Source organism: Gopherus flavomarginatus, chromosome 3, assembly GCF_025201925.1.
Source record: "Gopherus flavomarginatus isolate rGopFla2 chromosome 3, rGopFla2.mat.asm, whole genome shotgun sequence".
Taxonomy (NCBI): domain Eukaryota; kingdom Metazoa; phylum Chordata; order Testudines; family Testudinidae; genus Gopherus; species Gopherus flavomarginatus.
Genome location: NC_066619.1, coordinates 156295698 through 156316151, shown reverse-complemented (window position 1 = coordinate 156316151; position 20454 = coordinate 156295698). Strand labels below are relative to the sequence as shown.

General features: G+C 40.7%; 1 protein-coding gene across 1 annotated transcript in view; it reads right to left on the bottom strand.

Annotated features, from left to right (window-relative positions):
• The window catches only part of BMP2K (BMP2 inducible kinase), an 85777-nt gene that overhangs the window by 49106 nt on the left and 16217 nt on the right, over positions 1 to 20454 (bottom strand). The window contains exons 6-9 of the mRNA XM_050945249.1: positions 17147 to 17279; positions 11790 to 11893; positions 7925 to 8004; positions 5476 to 5636 (exon numbers count right to left, since the gene is read on the bottom strand). Coding sequence (XP_050801206.1) covers positions 5476 to 5636; positions 7925 to 8004; positions 11790 to 11893; positions 17147 to 17279 — 478 coding nt within the window. The remainder of the gene's footprint in view (positions 1 to 5475; positions 5637 to 7924; positions 8005 to 11789; positions 11894 to 17146; positions 17280 to 20454) is intronic.

The window sequence follows — 20454 nt, the reverse complement described above, 5'->3', positions numbered from 1 at the left end:
TAACATCCCCTCCATATACTTATCAAGCTTTGTCTTAAAGCCAGGAAAGTCTTTTGCCCCTACTACTTCCCTTGGAAGGCTATTCCAGAACTTCACTCCCCTAATGGTCAGAAACCTTCGTCTAATTTCAAGTCTAAACTTCCTAATATCCAGTTTACACCCATTGGTCCTCGTGGCTACATTAGTACTAAACTTAAATAATTCCTCTCCCTCCCTAACGTTAACCCCCTTGATATATTTATATAGGGCGAGCATATCCCCCCTCAGCCTTCTTTTGGCCAGGCTAAACAAGCCAAGCTCTTTGAGTCTCCTTTCATAAGGCAGTTTTTCCATTCCTCGGATCATCCTCGTAGCCCGTCTCTGAACCTGTTCCAGTTTGAATTCATCCTTCTTGAACATGGGACACCAGAACTGCACACAGTATTCCAGATGGGGTCTCACCAACGCCGTATACAACGGTACTAACACAACCTTATCCTTGCAGGAAATACCCCGCCTGATGCATCCCAAAATCGCATTTGCTTTTTTAACAGCCGTATCACATTGGCGACTCATAGTCATCCTGCTATCAACCAGTACCCCAAGGTCCTTCTCTTCCTCCGTCGCTTCCAACTGATGCGCCCCCAACGTATATCCAAAATTCTTATTATTAATTCCTAAATGCATAACCTTGCACTTTTCACTATTGTATTTCATCCTATTTCTATTACTCCAGTTTACAAGGTGGTTCAGATCTTCCTGAATAGTATCCCTGTCCTTCTCCGTGTTAGCAATACCCCCCAGCTTCATGTCATCCGCAAACTTTATTAGCACATTCCCGCTCTTTGTGCCAAGGTCAGTAATAAAAAGGTTAAATAAGATCGGTCCAAAAACCGATCCTTGAGGGACTCCACTGGTGACCTCCTTCCAGTCCAACAGTTCACCTTTCAATACGACCCTCTGGAGTCTCCCCTTTAACCAGTTCCTTATCCACCTTACAACTTTCATATTCACTCCCAGCTTTTCCAATTTAACTAACAGCTCCGTGTGCGGAACCGTGTCGAACGCCTTACTGAAATCTAGGTAAATTATATCTACCGCATTTCCTTTATCTAAGTAATCCGTCACCTTCTCAAAGAAGGAGATCAGATTGGTTTGGCACGATCTACCTTTAGTAAATCCGTGTTGCAATTCGTCACAATTCCCATTGACCTCTATGTCCTTAACTACTTTCTCCCTTAAAATTTTTTCGAAGACCTTACATACTACAGACGTCAAGCTAACAGGCCTATAATTACCCGGATCACTCTTATTCCCTTTCTTAAAAATAGGAACTACATTAGCAATCCTCCAGTCATACGGCACAACCCCCGAGTTTATCGATTGCTTAAAAATTCTCGCTAACGGGCTCGCAATTTCACGTGCCAGTTCCTTTAATATCCTCGGGTGGAGATTGTCCGGGCCCTCCGACTTCGTCCCATCGAGCTGTTCAAGTACGGCCTCTACCTCAGTTGCAGTAATATCCACTTCCATATCCACATTCCCGTTTATCATCCCTCCATCATCGCAAGGTTCCTCACTAGTCTTATTAAAAACCGAGGCAAAGTACTTGTTTAGATGTTGGGCCATGCCTAGGTTATCCTTAACCTCCATTCCATCCTCAGTGTATAGCGGCCCCACTTCTTCTTTCTTTGTTTTCTTCTTATTTATGTGGCTGTAGAACCTTTTACTATTGGTTTTGATTCCCTTTGCAAGTTCCAGTTCAATGCGGCTTTTAGCCTTCCTCACTTTATCCCTACATGTTCTGACCTCAGCAAGGTAGCTTTCTTTACTGATCCTGCCTTCCTTCCACTCCCTGTAAGCTTTCTGCTTTTGTCTAATCCCCTCTCTGAGTTGCTTGCTCATCCAGTTTGGCCTACAACTCCTGCCCATGGTTCTTTTCCCCTTTCTCGGGATGCAGGCTTCCGACAGTCTCCGCAGCTGTGACTTAAAGAAATTCCAGGCCTCCTCCACATTTAAATCCACTAATTCCTCCATCCAGTCCACTTCCCTAACTAATTTCCTTAACTCTTTAAAATTAGCCCTGGAGAAGTCAAAAACCCTAATCGCAGATCTACATTTGTTTATCCTTCCATCTAGTTTGAACTGAATCAGCTCATGATCACTCGAACCAAGGTTGTCCCCTACCACCATTTCTTCTACGAGGTCCTCACTGCTCACCAACACCAAGTCTAAAATGGCATCCCCTCTTGTAGGTGCTTCAACTACTTGATGAAGAAATCCATCCGCTATCTCATCCAGAAAAACCTGACCCCTATTATTCGTGCAAGTACTCGTCCTCCAGTCTATATCCGGGAAGTTGAAGTCCCCCATAATCACACATTTCCCCTTTGTGTTTACTTCATTAAAGACATTAAAGAGGTCTCTATCCATATCCCAATCCGATCCCGGCGGTCTGTAGCACACCCCAAGCACTATCTCAGGGGAAGCTCTAGTTGCTTTTTTACCCAGCGTGATTTTTGCCCAGACGGACTCTGTCTTATCCATTCCATCGCATCTTATTTCGCTACATTTAATTTCATCATTGATGTACAAGGCTACTCCCCCACCTTTGCCTTTCTTCCTGTCTTTTCTGAACAGCTCATAGCCTTCAATACCCGTGCTCCAGTCATGAGTACTATTCCAACAGGTTTCGGTAATCCCTATAATATCCGGCTTCACTTCCTGCACGAGTAACTCCAGTTCCTCCATCTTGTTACCTAGGCTCCTCGCATTAGTGTACAAACCTTTTAATTTTCGGCGTTTGGCGTCAGTGACATTCTTTCCCCCGTCGTGCACAAACTTTCTACCACCAGCATCACCCGTTACTCTGGTTTCTACTCCACTATTCCTCCTTGGTTCAAATCTTGGGGCTGCAAAGGTATCCCTGCTCACTTTGTTTACTTCCCTCTCCAGGTTATGTTCTGGCGTGGAGATCTCCCGAACATTTCCCAACCATCTCCCCCAACTTTCTAGTTTAAAGCCCTCTTGATGAGGTCGGCGAGCCTCCATCCTAGAATTCTATTTCCCTCCTTGCTGAGATGAAGTCCATCGTGAGCAAACAGTTGTCTATCCGTAAATGCGTCCCAGTGACCGTACATCCCAAAGCCCTCCTTATAACACCACTCCCTGAGCCATCTGTTGATCGCCATAATCTTGTCACTCCTTCGTCGCCCCGCTCTATCCTTCTGACTCCTTACAATAATGAAGTACCTCGATGCATAGCTCATCCATTTAGGAAAAGATGTATTTCCTTGTTGTGGATCACTCCACATGCTGGCAAGTTAGGCACATGAAGTGTTCATGCATCAAGGTAAATCTAATTCCTCACACATTATAGCTGCTTATGATTTTAAAAAAATAGCTAAGGAAAACAATTTTTTTATCTTCAGAGATTCAGAGCATATTGACACGAACATTTGCAATATACTGCACACATATACACACAGGGCCAGATTCTCCAGTCCAGAGAGTCCTCTTTGTGCAGCCTTTATTAGGCAAGTAGTTACTAATTTACTATACACTATTGTCTAAGTAAGATGAAGTTGGGTAGCTCATGCACTGTGTAACATTCTAGGCCAGTGGTATAAAACTTGTGCCCTGGGGTCACTTGTGACCATCAAAGCTTTAAGCTGGGGTCCTTGAGAGCAACTAGGTTAAAAAAGAATTACAAATTGAAAATATATTTTCATAAGTATCTTTCCAGTTTTCAAATTAAGCACCTGAATCAGTCTTATCACTGTGGGGATGCACAGCCACCAACGCCTGTTGCAGCAGCTCATCAGTTCCCCTATTGGCCATTTACTGCTTTGCAGGGGAAAAAGGAAATCTGACCTAACTATCTACAGGACAAGAGCCCTACGGAGAGTCGGATAGGAGTCTGACTGCCTCTTCCTGTGCCTAGGAGAGTGTAGCCAAGAATGGTTCCCCTCTCTCACACAGTTATGTGGGAGAGTCCAGGATACTGGAAAAAGGAGAAGTTGAGAACCAACCACCTATTAAATATCCCTGATTCTTTACACCAATTAGAGAAATCTGAGAGTTGTTTTCAGCTGTCCCACATAATTGCACTCCAGCCACTCACTGCAACATGCCCTCTGCATCACGGTCTGTAGAGAGGGTGGTGAAGGAGCAATATATGCTGGCTCTACACCTACTGGAGATTCCGACACTAGGGTACTTTCAGGTAATTTTTGTTCCCTTTACTGCAGGGATCAGAATAAAAAACAACACCAAGCTCATGGTGGTAAAAAGAGGGGTTTGAATGCAGGCTCCACAAGCCTTAGGAAGATTAAACTGAAATCCTCGGCAGTAGGAGGTTCTCTGACCGGGGGGGGGGGGAAGGCCGGAAAGAGAGAGAGAGTGTGTGTGTAATATTCCTTTGGGAGTGACAAGACTAAACAATACTCTACAGGCAGATGGCACGCTTGGATTGCTGCTAGGTAGGTCTCAGAGATTAATAAAAGACCAGACTGTTTTAAGTGTAGTAAGTAATTGAGGACCTTCAGTACAGATGCCTGGACGAGGTCCAGACCATGCTGGGCTGCTTGCAACAAGAATGTCTCCCATTTAAATGAGTATGTTTTTCTAGTAGATGCTTTCCTGCTCTGTGTTAGGATTTTCTGGACCTGAAGGGAGCAGTCTCTGTCCATGGTACTCAACCAGCTAACAGCTATGCTGTCTCTGGGAGGCTACAGGGACTTTTGGATTGGATGGAGTACCTGGTTGTGAGGCTGTAGATCAGCTTCAAGCAGTCTGGGAGCTGGATCAAAGGCTGGATGGACATTTGTAATCAGTCTTTAAGTCAGAACTGCCTCCGCCAGTACAGAGCTGGAAATAATTATTCATTTGTCCCTTTCAATCTTGGAAATCATGCTGGCGGATCCAGGGAATTGGAAAGGCACATAAGAGGCCTTGGTACCACTGCAGAAGGAAGGTGCCCAATAAGCCTAGACTCACGCTCCCTCTGGAACAAAAGTTCTAGCACTTGGTGTTAACATCAGTGGCGAACAAGTCTCATCTCTATGATGGATCTATGCAAACATCACTGATGAGTGACAACCAACTGTCTGCTCAGGACATCTGCCAGGTTGTTTCTGTGATCTCAGTTATCTGGTGTTGATGGCATAACATACAGAGCTTGACAGCTTCCAATCCAGACAGAGGAGAGATGAACGTGTGCTTTCTTGATTTTTTATGTTGGAGAGGTGATATCTGTCAAGATCTGCACTATGGAGTTTTGAAGAAAAGGTAGTGAGGCCATTAGGGCTACCCAGATGGCTCAGAACTCCAGGACGCTGATCTTAACAGCTACCTCAGGGTTCAAAGTGACTTCCACAGACTTTGGATTTCTAACATTAAAAACAATGGAAAAATAGAACAAACCTTCTCCACTCCCACCTCCTTTTTTGGAGGGGGTGGGTTTAATATTTAAGTCCTTCAACTTGAGTGAATTACCTTTTTGCACACAGTTACCAAATTCACCAGGAACCGATACTTTTACTGGTGTTGCTGAACTCTGGATAGTTAGCACATTAGAAGTGGCAGTGCTTGAATTGGCCTTTGGTCTTTGTCGTGGTGCAATTGAGGTTTCTGTTGGTCCAACAGCATCCGTTATTCTATAACGAAGAATTTTCCAGAGAAAACATTTCAGTGTATATGACTACTCTTCAGCTTTATTCAAGATACCCATAAGCCCATCTTCTAATTGTTTAGTAATATCTTAACCCCATTTTGCATACCTTTACATTTTATTATTTCTAAGTTTTGATTTCTAAAAATATTGAAGACATTGAAAAATCTCTGATCTTACTTTTGGAGAACAAGCATAAAGACCTGCCTACTAATTCATATAAACGCTCAAATATCCATAGGTACCACAAGAGGGGGCCCATGCAACAACATTTCCAAGGAGACCAAGGTAACAGAACATCATTAATATGCATTCTTCCTAAGTGCAAGTGTTCTGTTTTTCCTTGAGACATATCTTGATCATAGCTTAATGACAGAATGCAACTGTTACAGGGTTTGAGCAAATTACTGTGATTGCATCATGATTATCATTCACAGCATATTCCAGAAACTCAACATTGCGATATAGAAAAAGAAAGAGATGATAAAAGATTTTTTTAAAAAGCAAGAATCCGCTCATCTCTTTTCATGGTGATCAAAAATCTACAGACTCTAGAGCAGGGCAACCTATGGAATGCGTGCAGAAGGCAGCATGCGAGCTGATTTTCAGTGGCACTCACACTGCCCAGGGCCTGGCCACCAGTCCGCAGAGATCTGCATTTTAATTTAATTTTAAATGAAGCTTCTTAAACATTTTTAAAACCTTATTTACTTTACATACAACAGTTTAGTTATATATTATAGACTTATAGAAAAAGACCTTCTAAAAACATTAAAATGTATTACTGGCACGGGAAACCTTAAATTAGAGTGAATAAATGAAGACTCGGCACAGCACTTCTGAAAGGCTGCTGACCCCTGCTCTAGAGCTTCAGTCATTTCAAGTTCTATTTCGCTATTAGGGAACTTTACAGCACTTATAGCAATGCCATATTCTGCCAGAGCATGAGTAAAATTTTCCAGAAGTGACACACTGACTTAGGAGTGAGTCTTAACCTAATTTCAAAAGCTACTAAGGCACACAGGAGGGTAAGACAAGTCAATGAGGAGCTTTTGAAAAAAGTTATCCTATCAATATGTGCCCCATCACTAATCTGTGAAAAGAAACCAATGCTGAAGAGACATTTTATCATAATAAAATATTCTCAAAAGCTGGGCCCTGGTGAGGGCACAGAAGCAGGGAGACAGGTGAAAAATGCATACATGCTTTTAGAAAATGTATTTCAATAAGCTATGTGCATGTGACCTACACAGGAAGAATAACCAAGTTTGTGACCTTTTTGCTTCTTGATGATGTACACATGTTTTGTGAATTAATTTTGCCCCTTCAAGAGGCTTTTGCCTTTTTTTTTTTTTTTTTTTTTTTAAACACACAAACATTCAGGGCTTCTTTAACTTATTTCTCGGTTGAAGACAATGTATGTCTCATACGTCATCACAAATACCAATGAAGTGAAATATGAGCAGTTTAGAACAGAAGGGATTTTTAATCTAACTGAAACTCTGAATTTGGTTTCTTGTTTGTTAAAATTTGTTGGGAGAAATTCTTTGTTGAAGATTCAAATCTCCATCCCTTCAACTAAAGGGGTGAGAAAGCTCCCATTCCAGTGCATTGAATCACTAAGAGCGCCTCCAGCAAAAAAATAGAGAAGGCAAGACTTGGAATTCCTGATATTTTAAGATACAAAACCAAAATCTTTAAACCTTTGTGTGTTGTTATAAAGCAGAAAGAGACTAAAACCCTTGTTTTCCTTTGCAGTCCCTTTAAGACTCAGTCAGGGACATTGACATAAAAATTAGCTTGGCTAAAGTTTTAAGAAGTTGTTTACACTTTGTATGTTTTTCATTTTTAATCATTAACTATCTTTATTGAATACTTTATTCATGCTAATACTGGATCAAGAAAAAGTCAATGAAGCCAAGGGCATTTGCATTCAAAAACAGAGGAGATCCTATCTGATGAGGAAAACGTCAGCAAATGGTCTTAATGCGTTCATTGTACAAATAGAAGCAGGACAATTGGTTGTTCGTGAGATAAACCCAGACAGATTTCAAATACTGTGATGCCTGTAAACGTTTACTTGGAGCTTATTAAAATTTCCATCTCAGACTGCTAAAAACATTGACCTTTTAAAGAGTTCATATGGACACAAGCCCTGGGTACCAGAGTGAGTTTTAGCATATTAACCAAAACATACAAGAAAACTGCAGGTACACAAAATTGCTATAAGATATCTAATCAGAATCCACAAAGTTCTACATTAATTTTGCTCACCTGGCTTTTATTTGGCTTTTTCTAGCAGCCGCCTCACTAGCTGACATGGGTTCAGGAAGAGTTGAAGGGACAGGAGAATTCTTTGGAAAAAACACATGTGAATTAAAATATAAAATTCTGAGAATTGTTACAAATTCAAAAAGTATACTGTAGATTCCTTAGGCGTGGAGGATGATCTTAATTTCTAAATAAAGCATCAGAGAGTGCTTTGGCTCAATATTGTGGTTAAACACACATTGTCAGATTAAAATGTATTAAAACCTTTCCTTACTTATGTTACAAGAGATTGTGACACAGCACCACATATTCTTCAGTAATGTTATGATAGCTTTATGGCATAATTATGATACATTTTGTACATTAGTCATGTGAAGTGTCATTGGAAATGTTATGATTTTCTGATTATCCTATTTGTATGCATGTATCTTTTTATCTCAAGTTATGAATATTGATTGTATCTGTATTTCAAATGTACTTACACCGGGTAACACCCACTAGACAAGATGCTTTCAGTCTTCCAGATAGTGGGTGGAGAAGGGCCTATTCAGAGAAATGGGCCACTGGGAAAAAACAATAGGCTTTAGAAGACGCTTAGCTCCCTGGTGAGCCTTCCTGTGAATGCTCCAAACAGCCTGTAAGAAATGGCTGCTATGACTCTACAAGGATATGTGATCAGACCACATGATGCTAGACTCCATCTTGGGATGTCAGTATTTTTCCACAGACTGGTCTGGAAACCAAGCTGTGAAACAAAGGGTTCCCGCCATATGCTAAAACTATATAAGGCAGGGAGTGACATCTGTGGTTCTTCACTCCCCACACAGGAAGACTCCTGGAAATACCTGAGGAACAAAGACTGAACTGCGGGAAATGCTGGAACCAGGCTAAAAGGGATTTCTAGCCTGTGAATGAAACATCTGGGGATTGCAAGCTGTAAAGCAAGTGTAGCTTGCCCCATAAGAATCTGCAGCCTGCCTGTATCATCTCTTACGGTGAGAATCTGCTAATTCATATCCAATCTATCTTGTATATTAAACTTAGTTTTTTTGTTTATTTGCTAGGTAACCTGCTTTGATCTGCTTGCTATCCCTTATCACTTAAATCTATCTTTTGTAATTAATAAATAGTTTTTGCTTTATCTTAACCAGTGAGTTGGAGTGAAGTGTATGGGAATCATAGCTCAAAGGGCAAAGGCTGTTGCATATTCCTCTCTACACTGAGGGAGGAGGGAAAACTTTACAGAATAAGCTCAGGGAGTTCCCTGTGCAGCCCAAGACAGTATAATTTTGGGTATATATGCCAGAGGGGGTACGTGCCTGGGGAGCTGGAAGTTGCCTTGGCTATAGCCTTCCTATGCAGGGGTGGTCAGAGAGCCTGCATGTAAGTGCAGCTGGGTGTGTCCCTGCTTGTATGAATGCTGGTGAAAGTGCAGACTGGAGGGCTTTGCAGCTTGTCACAGCAGTACAGTGTGAGAGGGAGTCCAGGCTGGTGGGTCAAGGGGCTCAGTGGTACCCCAGTTCCTGGTGGAACCCTGGGGAGAATCCATGTCAGAGATTATTAATTACAATTTAAAAAAAAATTGACCATTATATAGACTGCTTTTTGCTTTCTCATCTTGAATAGAAGTCAGCTAAGTCAGTTTAACTTTCAGGCTGTGTATTAGCACAACACTGTTATGTTTGGGTTTCACAGAGTGCAGAGAATATTTGTTTTAAAATGTTTCCTTTGGAGTTTTCAAACACATTCATGAAAACATTTATTTTTGCTCTACGCTTTATAAAAGATTTCTTTTTAAACCTGCATTTGGATAAAATTTGACACCATTCCTTTAGAAAGGAAGAAAGGTGTTCCCCCAAAAATGATGTCTCAGACCCCCTCATGAGCAGAAAAGAGGGCACTTGTTCCCGAAGGTGGTGAAGAGATCCACCTTCAGCAGACCCCATCTCAGGAGTATGTATTGGAGGACTTGAAAGTCTATTCTGTGCCAAGTGTCCACTGAAAATATTGCCTGTGGTGTTCTGAATGCCCAGGACACAGACCACCAATATTTAGATCTGATGAGCTATGCACAATTTCCATAGTATGTTGATATAGAACATGCAGGACACACTGTCCATCATGACCCGACTGATTTGCCTGTGAGAGGCAGAAAATGGAGGCAGACATTCCCGACAGTCCAGAACTCCGACAGATTGATATGGAGATTGGTTTCCTGAGTTGTCCATCTGCTCTGAGTCATGAGAACATTGAGATGAGCTCCCTATCCCAATAGTGATGCCTCTGTTAAAGTCAGTGATGGAGTTGGGTAACAGAGAGAATGCCCATCCAGATGCTGACTTGATCTTTCTGCCCATCCAGATGTTGAGTTCATCTTTCCACCAATCCAGGAAGCTCCTCAATTGTAGAGGAATCATCACTTGTTTGTCCAAGGTGCGTCTGCCTAGAAAGCAGGTCATTCTGAGCCAACCTTGAAAGCAGTGGAGACATAGCCATGCGTGTTCGGTCACAAAACCACAAGCTTCCATGTGTCCTTACAGTAGTTCAAGGACTTCCCTGAATTGTCTGTACCAAACATGATAAGGTTATGAAGCTATCTAACAGAAAGCAGGCCCTGGCTGTCAACAAGTTCAATGAAGCCCCTATAAACTGCATCTTCTTTATGAAGGTTAATATGAATTTTCTTACTTTCAGCTGAAGACCCAACTTTTGAAACAGAGCAAGGGTTGTCTGGGTGGAAGATAGCATAGCTTCATAAGAATGGCCCTTGAGTAGCCAGTCATCCAGATACTATTACTAATAGCTAACTATACTAACCGATCGTATCAAGCGACTATAAGAAGAATATATGATAGCCAAGGCACACTCAGGCAGGCACACTAGAGCTCCCTCTCCAGCCGAGGCGGTAGAAAAGGAATTAAGGGTGGTTCACTCAAGCATCCCTATATAGCCTCAAAATCTGGCATGAGGTGGTATAGGGCACATGTGCAGGTCAAACAGGCACAGGTAGTGCAAAAACCTCTGATCAAAGGGCTCAAGAGGCATATGTGGAACTGAAGCAGAGCACCAATATGGACACTACTTCAAGAAGAATGCCTGGTTTTGAAATAATGATTCCAGCCTTACAACATTACTCTCAACCTTAACTCCACCTTAAATGTAGCTTGTGTCTGAGAATTAGAGATTTTATATCTTTCCCCCAAATGCTAGAGAAATATAGAAATAGGGTGAAGGGGGCTGAGGCGAAAATCTCAGGCTATTCCATTTTCCCTGTAGGTAGGCAAGATCCTGCCAAGGCTGGAAATGGCTAAGGATGCTTAATAATACAAAGTTAAATCAAAGCTCTGTTCAAAATTATCAGTTCCTTTTGTCCTCATTACTTCATGCAGAAATTTGAACTTACTGTGAGAAAATCAACAGAGCAGGAACAATTTAAAATTTTACATAGACAGACTAAGGTCAGAAGGGACCATTATGGTCATCCAATCTGACCTCCTGAGCTCTAGCCAAATAAGAAGTGTGGAAAGTACAGTTCATTTAAAGTACCACTGCACTCTGATACAGTTTATCAGGATGTGTCAGAAGCTATTTTCCATTCCATCTTTATTTATTAGTGCTATCCAGAAGAGTCTAAGGCAGTTTTCCTTTTTGTTTTAGTTTAACAAGCTAAGAATTCTGTCAACACAGAATCTATTTGAAATTTATCAGATCCAGAACTTTCAGCACAGGGACAGACTTTTATAAAGAAAAAAGTTAACATCAGACATGTTCTAACTTGATTTGATCTAGAAGTAATAACTCCTTTTGACAATATTGAAGGACACTTACTAAATCTATCAAAAGATGTGAAAAACAGAAGACTACTTACATTAATATTGGACAATGGACATTCCTTTTTGGCAAGTTTAAAGGCAAAATAAGATACTTGAAAGATATCGGGTCTCCGTTCTTGATCTGGTTCAAGCATGTACCCTGTAAAAGTGGATTAAAATTTCTCTAATAGCAATTAAAGAAAATTTGCCTACAACATACTACAAATGAGAATTAAACTTCTTTACTAATTGATTTAGAATTTACTCATTTCAAAAAGCGGTTTTTACTTCTTTCAGACAAGTACTGAGTTAGAATGGTGTCTATTGCCAAGCGTATGCAGTTTTTACTATATGTTTTACTCTTTTCCTTGAATGGAAGAGTAGAAAATTTGCATTACCAGTCCTGAAGCTCAACTGAATCAATTAAACAGCAGACTTGTAAGGACTGCTAGGGATGCTATAGAACAAACTGCAAAGTGCTACACTAATAAGTTTTAAAAAAAGTAGTTAGTATTTTAGGAAACCAGTCTCTCCACCAGCTAGATCAGAGTTGTGTCTTCAAAACCTTCTCCATTATTAGAATGAAAACAACTCACGAGTACCACCCTTCTTGAAAAGCATTTTCTGAGACACAGTAATGTAAAACTGTGAGCCAACTAACAGCATCACAGCTGGGCTGATGTGTAAATGTCACTGCATTTGAAACTGGCAACTTTTTTTTTTTGTTTAATTAGAGGACCCAGGGAAAAAACCACACACACACACACACACACCACTCAAAACATAACCAAGTTCTATCTCTGAACACAAGTTATGTTTTCTGAACTGACACATACTCATGAAATCGCTGGCTATATTTTTCTATATGAATGTTTTAAAATGATTAGATGCAGACTAATTAAAAAAATAAGAAGGAGTGGATTTTATACCAGCACCAATCCATGCATCAGTTACAGAAACAGCATTATTAAAAACAAACAATGTTAATTAATAATTCATTCTCAAGTACACTCAATTTAATACAGTGATTCTCAGATTGTGGATCAGGACCCCAAAGTAGGTCATGACCCCGTTTTAATGGTGTTGCCAGGGCTGGTATTAGACTTACTGGGGCTTGGGGCCCAAGCCCACACCTGAGAACTTCAGCCCTGGGCAGCAGAAGTCAGGCTTCAACTTCAGCCCTGGGCAGCGGGGCTCAGGCTTCAATCCCCCCTCAGGGGGTCATGTAGTAAATTGTGTTGTCAGAAGGGGGTCATGGTGCAATGAAGTTTGAGAACCACTGATTTAATCAGTAAACGACCACAAATAGTTAGGTTCACTATAGAGAGTAATGGCATGTAACTAACTAGTTTTGAATGCAATCCATTCAATATAATAAATATAAATATGGAAACACCTAATGCACTGGAGAATTAAGCATCAATCCATCCTACATTTTTAAGTAAGGAAAAGTTAATGTATGAAGGAAAAACACTTGAGTAAAAGTTCCATTTCAATCTTCCAAAGTATTCTACACACAGCAAGAGAGAAAGTAATTTGAGTATGAAATACTTAAGTGTTTTGAGATATTTTAAACTAAATCACTTATTTGAGTAAAAGCAAAAATATGAGCAAGCAAACCTATCCATAACTGCACAAAGCTTACCTTTTACATGTTACAAAGAAATGCAGCTTGGAAACCAAAGAGTTATGTTTAAAAGTATGGCTCTTACTCTAAACAGTAATTGGTTTCTTAAACTTCATTTTGTAAATCTAGCCATGCCTGAAATCCTACACACTGCATCCTTTACTTTTAACGTGCTTCCACATGCCACTAAAAATGATAATCACAAAGAATAACCAGACAAATATATAAGCCTGATTTTGTATACAGTGATATTTATAACACACTAAGCTAGTTGTGTCCCATCTGTGACCTATGCTCCAGTTATTGGCCTTGAGGGGGACTACATTAAGAAAAAATGGCATTTGATTACAAGTGAAAAATGTGTTCCCTAAACAAGTGCAATTTTACAAAATGAAGTGTTCAGAACAGACCCATCACTTCAGGGAGGAGGCAAGGGCACAGTCTCATGCGACTTCCCTTACAACAGCTCTGAGGAGGGAGTGCTCTGAGCTGTGCTGTCCCTTCCCGGCTACAGTTCTAACTCCATCACATCACGAAGGAGAGAAAAATTCTGGCTGCTCTACTGTCTGCTTCCCTGTGGAAGCCCCAGAAAGGGCAGTATAAGAGCTTCACTAGCTCTGCCTGATCTTAAGGGTGCACTAAGCAAAATACCACTCTACTCTCCCATGCAGGGCAGACCAGGAGAAGTTGAGAAACAACACCCTGTTACAGCTCCCCAATTCTTTGCCCTGGGAAATGCCTCAACTTATGTCAGCTGACTGTGGTCCCCAAAGGACAATACGCCAACTGGGCACAGCCCAAGTGTCCACCCCAACCACTCTCACACTCCCTTTCTAGGAGCTATGCCTCCCTCTCCAGAGGAGCTAGCACAGGCGTAGAGCTAACAGACGTCCCTACATCAAGGTAAATCCTGAACTGTGCAAAGAGAACAGTGCAGAAAATCAGCCCCAAAATATTGATTGTAGACACCCGATCATTCTGAAATAACATTTGGCCTTCGGGATTAAGAGATTGGACACTACTGTAGTAAAACATTAGCAAATTTCACCCTAAAAATGAGGTCTATCTTCATTTCACATATTTGCAGTAATCAAAGAGGTTAGTCAAAAAGGCTGGGGAAATACCATTTAAACAAGATGGCAAGAACAGTATCAGATTGGATGGAAAAGTTGCAGTGTCACCACCAGCATGATCCTAGCCTGGTGCAAAAGTGCTGGAGATGATGGCATCAGAAGCACCTCAGAAAGAACAGTTTCAGGCATTACAAGTAGTGGCGGCAGGGGAGGGGCACGCAATTAGGACCTCAATTCCATTAAGTTCCCCTAGCTAATAGAAGTAAAATACTGCAGCTAGGAGAAACTGTGTGCAGCCCTCCTCTGAAAGAGAGGCATCACAACAAAGCTTTTGACAAACAGGAGGTTAAGAAGATAGATGCCTATGGCTCAGAAGGATTTGGAGGCATATTTGGACTCATCCTGGATTTTAGTGTCCTGCTAAATACATGACAAAATCACCTGTTGTCTTGTGTGAACCAAGACTACAGGATAAATTAGTCTACTAAAGTACACATTGGTCAGAAATTTGCCAGTGAAGTCAACATTCTGAGCTCATCATTTAACAAGTTGATAAATACAGAAAATTATAAAAATAGAAAAATCTTTCTTAAATTCTGAACAAGAAGTTTATAGCAAGGGCATTTCAGGAAACTTTAAAAGTATAATTTGCATCAGCCCAGGCTTTATCCCACAGTTTTGGGTAATAGCTTTACTGACAATCTGGGAAACCAACTGAAACATGGCAACATTGACTCTAGGAATCAAGGAACGTCATAAGAAAAATGAATTAAAACTAAATAGATCTGATTTGAAAGAATGATTGCATCAAATTAAATGCAACTTTCAAGCAAGAGATTCTTCCTCATCTCTGGTGTGCACAGCAAGGACTCTGGAGTTAATTTTGATGGAGTTAATTTTGATGAGAGTTCTGTTCATATTTTTTGTTACTTTTCTCCAGGTAGAAAGAAAATCAACAAATTTAAGACTGGTCTAGATGGACATTTTCTAGAACACACCTTGCTTTATCTACAGAGAAGGCAGCACTGTTTTTATTCTTTAAAAAAAAACAGGGTGTGTGTAGAGGTATATTTCACATACTTTAATAATAATTACTCTAAATTTATGATGTCTGATTTAAACAAGATTTTCCCCCAGAATTTTAAAATTTTGGTTGTTTCTCTGTCCACAGTACCTTCTTCACTGAACTGATTAGAGCAGTGGTCCCCAACCTTTTCTGGGTGGCAGGTGCCAGACGACGAGCCACTGAGGACCATGGCCGGCGGACAAGCATCCGCCAAAATGCCGCTGAAAGCCAGCCAGTACGCAGGCGCACACAGGCACCATGGGCACCGTGTTGGGGAACACTGGATTAGCGCAATATAGAGCTATATTTGGAAGCACTGCAAAGAAGTGCAGGGGAAATTCTGTGCTATACCTCAGCATAGTTTTATGGGTATCTGCAGAATTTTGGTATTACCAGTGTGTTCCATAAACACTTTTTTTTAAAAAGAAATGCATTTCTTGCTCCTTGCTGCAAAAGTATCCTTGCAAATATTGCATAAGTATCCTTTCAAAACGTAAGTTTTTTCCAGCTTATCTGCGGTTCTGTCCAATTAAGTTAGCTCAGGAGTAAACTCTCAATTCCTCCCTCACAAAGCGGTGGTTGCTCAAAACTGATTTAAAAAAGACTGGCACAGTTAACTAGTTTTATTGAAGACACTATATATTACTTAGGTTCTTACACCACAACCAATGCTGAAAGTTTTATAGATATAGTTAGTTGTCCTATCAAAAAATAATAATGTATTTTTTTTTTTTTTTTTTTTTTGGTCCTCAATGTAAGCTTTTAGCAAGGAGGAGAAGAAAAGCTGTAAACAAGTGAGGAGATCTGCAGGGTAGGTACATCGCTTGCATGGCTTAGGTCTTGAGGAAGGTGAAAGATCTCAGGGATGCCTTTTTATAAAAAATTTTTAATATTTTTTATTACCTAACGGATTTATGGATCGCTGATTGGCATAGCTTCTTACATCGCTTGCATGGCTTGAAACCTGGGGAACAGGGTATGCCCCGTCCCTAGACCAAGTCCCTCCAGGGACTATCTACACTACACAACCACTAAGAAGTACGAGAAACTACTAAACTACTATTATTTGCAGGTATATACAAGAACAAACTAGAAGAACCACTGGTCAAGTCCATTTGCTAATGGAAGAGGAGCATTCCAGCATTGTCACTGGTGGTAAGAAGGAACTGAAGGGGTAGGGGGGGCGCCGCTGATACTGGTGCATATGCACATGACTTCAGAGGGTGCCAGAGCCAGCCCCTATGGGTACCGCTGAAGGAAAAAACTTCCACCACCAGGGCAGGTGGTGAGCACACACCCCTACATGGAATGGATATGAGCAAGCACTCAAAGAACCCTTTTTCCCCTTCAGAGCAGACAATTTTCCTTTTCAAAACATTTCCTCAATGCAATGATCCCCCTTTCTTCCTCAGCAAAACCACAGATTTACCTTGATTTCTCAAGACAGTGGAGATAAGGACTCTTCTGAACTTAGAACAAAGGTCTAAAAGTAGTGTCAGGGCACAGTTAGATTATGTTCAACCAAACCTTCAAATTCACTGATTTAAAGGACATTAACTATAAGTGCATACTGCAGGTAGGGAAGGTCACTAGTAGTAAGGTCTAAAACTCACACAAAACGATTTTAAGTGCTGCCCAGCTACTTACGTATCAAACAATGTACATTATGGGTATATCGGGAATTGTCTGGAATGGTAAAATTTCCGTCGCAAATAGCAACCTGACTCTCCCCAAAGGGAAGTGTGAAGAAACAAAGTTTATACAGTAAGCAGCCAAGTGCCTATAAAAAAAAAGAAAAGTATTGTCATTGCAAAGTCTAGATAGCAACAAACTAGTGTAAAAAGTAAAGCTAGATTTAATACATAACTGTATTACAATACATAATACATAATCACGATTGATCCCTGCATAGACATTGAACATGGCAGCATTTTGAGTTACCACTCCATTGACATAACTTGGGATGTAAACAATGAAGTGATATGAAGCAGTTCTACAAGTGCTTTTTGTCCCACCAACTAGATGCCAAACAGCAACAAAGCTGTTCACTTAAAGAAATTCAGAGAGGAAACTTATGTCTGTTATTTAATTTTAAAAAAAATCTATTTTTTAATTCAGATGAACAGTTTAAATGTGTGTTTATACAGAGAAACTGCATGTGTAAAACCACCGTCTAATCTGACAAATAAGAGTCTTTGAACTCATGTTGTTTTCCCATAAACTTTTTGATGTAATCTACTCAAGATGCACCCGTTTGGCATGTAGAAGAAAAGTAATCATGGAGTTCTCCCATTTCAGTAATCTGAAAAAAAGTTCTTAAGTCTCCATTAGGTATTACATATGTTGACAATGAAAGTGTTATATTTCATACTGTTATCAGTTTTACCCTTGCTTCATTTCCTCAGTGTTTTTAGTAATTAAAAGTGTTGTAGCAGTGTTGGTCCTAGGATAGTGGAGACACAAGGTGGGTGAGGTAGTATCTTTTATTGGATCAACTTCTGTTGGTGACAGAGACAAGCTTTCAAACTACACAGAGCTCTTCTTACAGTCCGGGAAACGTACTCAGAGCATCACAGCTAAACATTAGGTGGAAAAGATTAGCATAAGCAGTTAACACATATTGTAAGAGACTATTCAAACTAAAAGTGACCTGTGAACACCCCTGCAGTCATAGGACCAAAACATGGGAGGGTAGAGGGTTACAGACTGTTGTAATAAGCCATAAATCCAGTGTCTTTATTAAGACCATGATTTCTAGTGTCTAGCAAGGTTATGAATTTAAGCTCCCAGGCTCATCTTTTGAAAGCATTACGCAGATTCTCTTTGAGAATGAGGACTGAGAGGCAGATATAGAATGATTGTTTTGTGAAAAGTACTGGCCCATGAATGTTATGTTTGTGTCTTACAACTTTTCTGTGAGTTCATTCAAGAGAGTAATGACTGTCTGATTTCACCCACAGAGTTGTTACTGAGGCATTTAGTGCACTGAATGAGGTACACCTCGTTGCCATAGGCATGTGTAGGACACATGGATCTTAAAAGGTACGTTATGATGGGTAATGATCATCCTAGTAGCAGAGTTAACTCTGCAGGTTTTGCATCTGTTATGGCAGGGCAGGGCCAGTGCCACTTGGAGTTGATATGTCTTGGTCTGTGGGGAGCTTGCTTCTGTTGATGAGCTCGGTGAGTCTGGGGGGTTGTATTAAGGCCAGAAAAGAGGGTTCAGAAAAGATTTTCAAGATGGGGTCCCCATCACGTATGGACTATAATTGTTTAATGATACCCTGTATGGGTATCATCATGTGTGGGTGAAACCAGACAATCAATACACTCTCAAATTAATTCACACAGTCCTATGACTGAAGAGGTTAACGTGCCCAATTCTCCTGGAACGGTATCTTAGGCCTGGTCTACACTACAGAGTTAGGTCAAGGTAAGCTGCCTTACCTAACTCTAAGGATCTACACTAAAATTTAGCTCTCACTGATATAAGTCACCCACTACATCAACTTAATAACTCCACTTCTGTGAGAGGCGTAGTACTTAGGTTGACATAGGGCAACACAGCATCCACGCAGACACTACATTATTTACATAATAATGTAAATATTGGGCCATGCATCCCTGGGCGGGGTGGGGCTGCAGCAGCGAGCCCTGCATGGCCAACAGCTCGGGCTATCAGACCCAGAGCCCCAGCTGTCAGTAACCCACAATGCCCCACACAGTTAAGTCAGTGGAAGCATTCCTGGTCAGGGGAGACACTGACAAAGGGCACAGTGTGGACATGAAAAGCCCCAGTAATTACTGTGGTTGCTATTCGTCGACCTAACTTAGGCTGACTTAATTTTGTAGAATAGACTTGTCCACAGTGTGTGTGTTAAACAAAATTTTTTTCCACTTTGTATTTAGCTGCAACTCTCTGTTAACACACTGTGATAAAGAACCCATGGCACCAAATCTCAGAGCCGGGTCTCCCCCCTCACAGGATCTCAAGGCTCTGCCTGAGCTCAAATATCTACACTGCATATTTTTATAACCCTGCAGCCCAGTTCAGCTGACCTGGGCTAGCTGTGGCCTCTGCATATCTTTCGCGGACCTGAAGAGCTCTCCATAGCTCATAAGTTTGTCTCTTTCACCAACAGAGGTTAATACAATAAAAGCTTTACCTCATCCACCTTGGTCAAGTATCAGAGGGGTAGCCGTGTTAGTCTGGATCTGTAAAAAGTGATTAAGAGTCCTGTGGCACCTTATAGACTAACAGACGTATTGGAGCTCGTGGGTGAATACCCACTTCGTCAGATGCATGACACGACATGCATTTGACGAAGTAGGTATTCACCCAAGAAAGCTTATGCTCCAATATGTCTGTTAGTCTAGAAGCTCCAATATGTCTGCCACAGGACTCTGTCGCTTTTTACTCATCCACCTTGTTTCTTTAGCAATTAAAAAGATGTTTAACAGTACCAGCCATTCATCACAAATATTTATTTTTGTATTACATACCTTATTTTCTCATTGTTACTTTTCTCCTTGAACTCAAATTATGTCCAGCTGGTTATTACTGAACTTTGCACTGATTATATATAGTGTAATCAACAAATATAGCACTTTTCATCTTTAATGCACTCTGCAAATATTCACTAAATATCATTAGTCATAACGAAATCTTATTTTTCACACTGAACCAAACATCACTGGCATGGCTGAATGCATAGGAGGAGCTGGTCACCTATTCAGTCTGCCTTATTTAAATCATACTATAAACAGGTTTCTATTGAAGCCATTGTTAACAGCTCAACAGAAGTAAGAGCAAGGGAAAATACTAATGTTAGCTACATTTTGCACTAGTAGGCTAAAGAAAAAAATACTCATCTAAATAATAATTCCCCTTTTACAGTACATCATGTATGCCAATTTTCTGTAGGAAAAGATAAGATCATTCTCTACAGCTATTT